Consider the following 8,478-nt stretch of genomic DNA (forward strand, 5'->3'; position numbering starts at 1 on the left):
ATATATATATATATATATAAAGCGTTTGTATTAATTGTTACGTGCTAGCTAGACGATATTCAATAACGAATGGTTGGCACGTTGAAATTTTTTTAGGCACTCATATATGGTAGTTGTATTTTCATGTAATCTCATTAAAGGAAAATCAATCATACTCTAATTGTATTCATTAATAAATAAATAAAAAGGTTAATATAGTTTTGTTGATTTGTTGGAATGAAATTTATTTTTGTATCTTCTATGAAGGAGTGAAGACAACTAATTTCAAAATATCAACTAGCTAGATTGACACGTACTAGCTAGCTCGACTGGCTTTAACTAAGTCCTTCACTAAAATATTACTAAAAAGGAAATATAAAAAGCTTACAAAAAATTCAAGATACGTATCAAAAGAGCCTAAGAAAACAAATAAGGATGCTCCTAAGAGCAAACAAAAACAATTAAAAAGACTTCTGGCCAGGCATGTTCTTTTGAGCCAAATTAGCAACCCGAATTAAACACTAAAGCGGGTCGGTCAATAGTGACGTCTTACTTGCAATTCTATTTGTGTTTATATTCATTCCTTCTTTGGGGTTATAAAGGTGCTTAGTTAGCGTTTTTTCATCATGGAATTTTATCCTTAAAAGTTTTAAGGAAACACCTTATAATCTTGAGCTGTTTACTTTTATAGCAAAATTTAAATAGTAAAATTGAAATATCGCAAAATTTTCAAAATATTACATGCATAGAAAAAGTTAATATTATTAAAATAATGATTATGCAGTTATATAGTACAAAATTATTCTCGAAAAAAATATAGTGTAAAATGTAACATTATATCATAAGGAATAATCACACAAATAATTTCTGAGATTTATTTTCAATCTCACTTTAGTCTCTATCGTCCCACAGTTAGTCCATAATCTAGTAATTCGTTTCAATTTCAGTCCTTCCGTTAAGTAAGAGTTAAATATTTGACAGAATCTGTATAAATTAGGTACTAAAATTAGAAACATCTAAAATTTAGTGACTATATGAGAAAATTAACTTTTGTTTTTTGTATATTGATTTAGACCCTAAACTTTAAATGTTTCTAATTTTAATTTCTAATTTCAACAGATTTTAACAAATATTTAAGATCTAGTTAATAAAAAGACCGAAACTGAAACAGAATAATAGATTAAGAACTAACTATAAGACATTTTAAAATTAAAGACTAAAGCAGAATTGAGAATAAACCTCGAAAACCCTTTGTGTGGTTAACCTTTTATTTAGAGCTTTTAGTCATTTTGTTCTTTGGGTTTTAGTTTCTCCTTTAAGGTAGAGCGCAGTTATCCACGATGTCATGGCTTGGATGATGCTCTCTTTTTCCTTGTAACTATTTTTCCTTTATGAACTTTATCTTTGAATCTTTTAAGGAGATGCCTAGCTAATCTCTTCTAATTAGGATAGGTCCTTTTGAGTTCGTTTAGGGCTTATAGTTATCTTGTCCTAATTTGGCTTTAGATTTCTCCTTTGGAGTTATAAAGGTGCTGAGCCTTGTTAGAGTTTTTTCTCTTATAGAATTGTATTCACGGAGATCCCTAGTCTACTCATTAGGGTATAAATCCTTTTGAGTCAGTTTAGGGTTTTATTTAAGACCCGTTTAGTTCGTTAATTCGAGTTTTTAATGCGAGTTGAGATGTGACTTTATATGAGAGCTTTTTACTGTAACAAAAAAATTAATGTGACTGTTTGTGAGAGCTTTTTATTATAGTAAAACTCAAATCGGTGAAACAAACGGGACCTTATTTTGTTATTTGTGTTTAGATTTCTCCTTTTGAATCATTATAGAAGTAGAAATCTTTTATTCATTGCCTTAAGGCTTGTAGCATAATCTTTTTGTCCTACTTAGTGTTTTTCCTTTTATGAATTTTATATACGAAATTTATAAGGAGAAATCTCTAATTAGGGTAGATCCTTTCGCGTAAGCTTGTGATTTTAATTATGCTATTTTATTAGGGTTTAATGCTTGTCTTTTGAGGCTGTAATTTTATTTTAACTTTTGAAGTTTAAGGCCTTGTTCTTTGCATGACTCAAATCACAATTCAAGTTTTTTGCTACACTACGTATTTTCTCTCATAAAAACTTAAATAAGCATTTTTGCTACAGTTCTCTCACGTAGAAAACGTCCCCAAGTTGGTTTCTTTCATTTCGAGCAAAAGTCTTAGGCCTCGTTCAGTTCGTTGATTCAAGTTTTCAATTCAAGTTGAGATGTAACTTTATGTGAGAGTTTTTAACTATAGCAAAAAAGTTAGATGTGAATTTTTGTGAGAGCTTTTTACTGTAGCAAAATTAAAATTGAAAACTCGAATCGGTGAAATAAACGATGCCTTAATATGAGGCCGGATTGGATCTTTGAAGCTAGAGGTGGCTAACTTTGTTGAGAATATGCTCTAGATTCATTTTATGTTAGTTGTTCTCTCCAATTATTATTATTTTTTCAAAAATATTCAAGATAGATGATGATGCACCTATAGATAATCTTGGAGAGACAAGTATACCTGCGAGCTATAGATCCTAGCTACACAAGTGAATTGTATCCATATACTACTGCATTTGGTATTCAGTCTCAAAATCTTGTCAAGGAAAATGAAGAATCTCATAAACCCCAGTAAATCACCGGTGATGAGTGGATAAACATAACCTCTAGCTCATACAGAATATATATCTGTACTCTTAAGAGGCATTAATTTCAAAAAGAAAAAAAAAACCAAAAAAGTATTAGCTAGAATATTATTGATACAGGCGTTAATTCATGTTTTTCAACAACAAAAAAAGTAGTAATATAAAACACAATATCAAGCTGTGGACGAAAATGAACCTAAAGTAATTTTGAGAGCCATGAACTTAAAGTAATTTGAATATTACAATAATAGTAACAACAACAATCAGATAAATTGACGTCTATTCATCAATATCTCTTTGATTTGCAGGCTTAGTGTAGCAAGGAGATGGATTCTTTTAGTTTCTTTTAGGTCCTTAGAGTTTTATGAATTTCTTCCTTTTCTCCCATTAGTTAATAATGAAACGTCATTTTCCCAAACGTTGTTTTGATAGTATATCTTTAAGGTCCTTTCGCAAATGAAACCTTGAACGTTCATTCTTTCATTAGAGTTAGAGAACTTCAGGTTCCAGTGCACAAGATTATATATATTTTTATCAAATGCTTTATTTTTTAAAGAAATGTATTCGCTGATATAGTTAACGGACAGAATGAAAGAATGACTATAACAAAAATATGATTTTTTAGAAAATAATTAAAAAAGTAAGAACTAGGTTTTACTAGTGTTCGTTAAGGGAATGGTCTTTCCTATATTATGTGTATATGTGGGTTTGTGTATAGAGAGAAATCATATGTAAGATCTCTTAAACAAATAAAAAGCTTCGGCAAGAGGATAAAATAAAGAATAATGCTAGTGCGATAATCTCTTCTAAACACATGAGCTAACCACCATAACCAGCAAATTAATTCACGTTATCATACCAAATAAATAAGCTGCATTAATTTCAGAAAATGCTAAATGCCAAGTTCAAATTAAAATTCTAAAAAGAATCGTTTTAAAAAATAAATAAATAAATAAAGCTTTTAGAAACAACAAATAGATACGACCTCGTTCACTTTGCGAATTTGAGTTTTCAATTTGAGTTAAGGTGTAATATCTTCTAAGAATTTTTCACTGTAACAGAAAAAATTAAATGTGATATTTTCTAAAAAAAATTTATTGTAAAAACCTAAATATGAGACAGTAAAATAGAATAGAGAAAAGAGAGGCAATGAACTATTAAATAGGGATCAGAGTAAATAAATTAAATAGATGAGAGTCAAACAATATGCCATCTAATGTTTAAGAGCGCAGATTTCCATACCAGAATTTCGAGATGTGCACAGCCAAAGACCGCAAAAACCACTATTTGCACATCAGTTTTGATGCTGATCGAACTAACCGTAGCAGGCAACCGCCGCCAAAATCACTTCCAAAAGCCCCTTCCCCCATAAAGACAGAACCCAAAACCAAAAAAAAAATAAAAATCCGTTTTTAAGGAATCAATACAATACCCAATGAAAGAAGAAAACCCCAGAACCCGGAAAAAAATAATAATAATAATTCGGCATTAACCCTTGAGAGTGTCACATCAATACACCGCCAGAAGCAGCGGCGGAGGCGGTCTGAAGAGAGGACTGGAGCTGAAGCAAATGGTGGTAGCAGTCGGCGGCGGTGGGGCGCAACTCCGGATTCTGATCAAGGCACCGATTCTGCAGCTCCCGCAGCATCTTGGGCACTCCTCCAACCACCCCACAAGTCCGCACCAGATTCCCCATCCCCCAAACGTCCACCTTCACCCCATGCAACCCCCTCTCCATCTCCGGTGCGTGTGCCCCACGCGCCGCCGAGCTACTACTGTGCGGGTATATTTGCGGCGCTCCGACAGCCTCTTCGAAGCCGCACACGAACCACTCCGCCCCCATGATCTGATCCCCTCTCTCGGCCCTCCTCATCATCACTTTATCCCAGCTCAAATCCCTGTGCATGAACGACAAGTCGTGTAGAGCCACGAGCGCCTTCGTCACGTACTTGAGCGCCTCCACAAGCTGATCGCAGTTCGCCGGCTTGGTTTTGATCCCTCTCGGCTTGAACACAAGAGAGAGATCTTTCTCCGAAGATCGGTGGACGAACTCGGCGTGCGGGATTCGGTGGTCTAGAAAATCGTAGATTTCTTTCACTGCCGCCCACTTTCTCCTGTTGGGAAAGAATCTCGTTGCGGTGTTCGGTGTCATCTCCGTCACGTTTCCATTACCATTGTCGACTCTCTCGAAGTCACTGTAGATGAGAGTTTTGGAGTTGACGTTGATGAAGCATCGGTCCGCTAGTAATGGCAATAGACCCGCGATTCTGTAGCATGGGACTAGGGCTTTTAACCTATCCGATGGTGAGGACAAGTCTAGCGTCTGTAGATCGGTTCGGATTATGCGGTCCTGCGCGCGGCTCAGCGCGCAGAAAGTTACCAAAAAGCCAATCACGTAGTAACCTAATATGTATGGAACATCTCCATAGGTCCATAGAAGCTTTTCCACAATGGAATTTGACGGATCAATTTGCCCTTCCCTTAGTTGGTCGGTTTCCTCTCCTCTCCACAAACAAAAGTTCCTTACGAAGCCTGTCAAGTTCGGCCATTGATCTTGCAAAACTTCGGTTGATGATGTTGAAGTGGGTTTACGAATGGTGACCATCTCGACTGAGCAAAACTTTGAGACGATTCTGTTAATGCAATCGTCCCAAAGGCCAACGAATGATTCTCTACTTGTGGCGGTCGAAGAAGTGAGACTAGGAGTTGGCCTGATGATGGGGCTTAGTATATCGTATGTTATGGCTCTACAGTCTAGTAATTCGGTGGACATTGTGAAGAATAGATCTTTCCCTTGAGGCAAGTCTCGGTAAACGTCTTTGCGAAGCGGGATGCGAAGTTCCTCCGGCGGCGGTTCTTGTAAGTACCATGAGAGCTCGAATAGGCTTGGGATTGATGGTGGTGGAACTCTAAGACATCCTACGTAGTAATCGCTTGCATCCTGAAATTCCCATGGAGGAATTGCTGCACCAAACAAAAGATTAAAACAACATGCATTTACTTATGACTAGCTTACCCTAACAGGTGGAATTTGATGTACAATATGGATTATTACTTATATGATATATATTTATATATAACATGACATAAAATTAATTATGGGATGTCCAATATATAGAAGGGTTTAAAAATGTCGTGACATGGAATGTCGCAATCAAAATTATTGTTTGAAGTCCATATATGTGGAAACTTACATCTTATGGAGGCTTCCGTGAATGGAAGCTGCTGTTGAACTTTCTCTTGGAAGCCTGCAGTGAGATAAGAAGAGACTCCAAGATTTTGCAGACCAGCTAATCATAAACAAACATGTGATGAAAATAAAAAATGAAAAAAAAAAATGAAAATCTGTATACCAGGAGCAGCAGAGACTGAGAAAGGCTTTTTCCTGCCAAAGACTTTGACTTGCTGTCCGGAAACGAATCTGTCGACGGAGAATCCTCTAAGAGGGCCTTCTTCAAACCCTTCCAGGGTGCAAGCGACCATGGCGTCGTCAAAGTAAGTGAGTTCATCAGCGTTCAAGAAGCTCAACGACCCTCCTTGGAGCTTCACTCTTCCTCTATGGTGCTCGCCTTCTTCAGCCCACAAACTCACAGATTCTTCCCATGTCATTCGAACCTTACCGATCCGACGAAGCTCCTTTGAAGAAGATGACGATGGTGGTGATGGGCCCGCCATGTCTCCTGAGGACTCAAACCCCATTAAAGCCCCTCCTCTCCCGCTCCCACTTCCTCCATAGTAAAATGTTTCACCCCCACTTCCAATTATCAACTGCTTTGTCCTAGCTATATAAAGAAAAAAAAGAGATAATATAAATAAATATATAAATAAATATATTTATATATATGTATATATATGATTGGCATATTATTGGAGTATGTTTTATAATTGTTACCTGGGAGAGGGAATTGTTCGTCTTCCTTGAAAGGAGCGGGAGCTGGGAGGCTTGCTCTTATCCTAGAATCATCACCGGCGGCGACGAGAATTCCAGAGGCTGCTCTGCTCTGTGGGGTCCTCATTCGGGACCCCATGAACTGCGAAAGCTCCTCAAAAACTTCCTCATCAAACGAAGCAGGCAATCTATGAAGCTTCCTCTCATACGGCGAGAGCCGAAAATAGCTTTTCCCAACTTGCTCTCTCTCCCCTCCTCTCTCCCACTCATAAACCTTCCGAAACTCCCCCAACATGTTGTCCCACTTCGTCCCTGCGGTTTTCGCGTCTCTGTTAACCCCATGCCGTTGGAGAAACTCGGCCACTTCTTTATCCTTATCGGCTCTAGTTTTGCCCTTGGTTAGGGCGGCGCCACCATGTTCTGTGGGCTCCGCCACTCTCGAAGACGTTCCGGACCCATTAGACCCACCGCCGCTTTGGTACTGAACCCGCCAAGCCCTGGCTAGCCACAGCATCTCGTTAGGTTTCCACACCGGGCTCACGTACTTTCCCTTCCTGAATTGCTGGTGAACCTGGTTTTCCCCCTCCGGTTTGCTCGTGTCTTGGCCGGACGGCAAGGAGTGGGAAGGAGACGACGCCGTATCGGAGGAGGAAGCGGCGGCGCTGTGGAGCGCTCGGGGTTGGGATATATTCGCAGGGACTATGCTTGAGGCTGGAGGGTAGGCGGTTGGCGATGGGCTTGACTCGGAGGTCAAAACCGTCATTTGGGTCTGAACCACTTTCTGCTGAGAAGAAGGAGACGGTAGAAGCTTCCATTGGCCGGTTGCGGAGGTGTATCTTGGTCTCTTAGGGTTGGTCACCGCTTGATCGAATTGCTGATGATCAAACGGTGAAGAGGAAGTTGCACCGCCGGGGATGAACAAAGGAGCTGATATTAGTCTGGTTTGATCTGTTGACTCTTCCAATATTGGATCTTTGGGAGAAGATATTGAGATTTGTTGTTGTTGCTGTTGCTGTTGTTGTTGTTGTTGTTGCGGCTGAGGATTTTGCTGCTGTTGTTGTTGTTGTTGTTGTTGTTGTGATGGTTGTGATGGTTTTGATTGTTGCGGCTTCTTTGTTGTTTCTCCCTTGTTGTCACCACCCATCTTGTAAATGGGCCCAAAACTTAAAGAAAGCAGGAGAAACCAAACCGAAAAAGGAAAAGAAACTTTGCCTGAGAGAAGACTTTCGCAAAGAACTAGAACGAGATCATCGATAACGAGCTGCTTGCTCCATTAGTGTAGAACCAAACGAGTTTTTTTTTTTTTTTGTTTTGTTTTTAATTTCTGGTTCAGTTTATACACACACAGATAGATAAATATTATATATATTATTATTGCGATGTCTCACAATAAGGCCTCGGGGGGGTTAAGTACTTGGAGTGCTGCGCTGTTATCTCCGAAAGGGAAAGTCGCAAAGAGAGAGTATAGGGATCATAGCCCAAGCTAAAGCGCAAACAACTAAACATACAAAAGAAGCAAACAGGGAGGGGAAAAAAAAAAAAAAAAAGGAAATTATTATTAGAGAAAAAATGTAAAAAATAAAAAATAAAAAGTTGTGGGATGTGGAACTGGCATTGAATATGACCCTTCGGTCAATTAATAATATATTAATTAATACAACCATCACATTATGTTATTCTTTATCTGTCATTTTGACAACTATGTGTATGAGTGTGTGTAAGAGGATGGTATGCGCAATGTGGCATGATTAGTGTGGGTCATGATAGTACTACGACTGAGAAGCGCGGCTCTTTAAATACAACATTGTTTTGTTAAAACTCAACACCATTTTATTAAAACTTTTGGTGTTTTTTTTTTGTTGTTGTAATTTCTGAATGGAGAGAGAGATTAAAAAGAGTTGAATTGATTAGAATTATGATATTAAAATTATTTTAATTTATGT

General features: G+C 38.1%; 1 protein-coding gene across 1 annotated transcript; it reads right to left on the minus strand.

Moving 5' to 3' along the window:
• Positions 1 to 4,135: 4,135 nt before the first annotated feature.
• On the minus strand, positions 4,136 to 7,679 carry LOC21396125. The gene is made up of 5 exons (XM_024173916.1): positions 6,972 to 7,679; positions 6,539 to 6,929; positions 6,000 to 6,428; positions 5,841 to 5,894; positions 4,136 to 5,610 (listed from the first exon to the last, which is right to left on the minus strand). Exons 1-5 carry the CDS (start codon positions 7,677 to 7,679, stop codon positions 4,151 to 4,153), a joined length of 3,042 nt encoding a protein of 1,013 aa, XP_024029684.1. The 3' UTR covers positions 4,136 to 4,150.
• Between the last annotated feature and the right edge of the window lie 799 nt (positions 7,680 to 8,478).

This window comes from Morus notabilis, unplaced genomic scaffold, assembly GCF_000414095.1.
Source record: "Morus notabilis unplaced genomic scaffold, ASM41409v2 Scaffold399, whole genome shotgun sequence".
Taxonomy (NCBI): domain Eukaryota; kingdom Viridiplantae; phylum Streptophyta; class Magnoliopsida; order Rosales; family Moraceae; genus Morus; species Morus notabilis.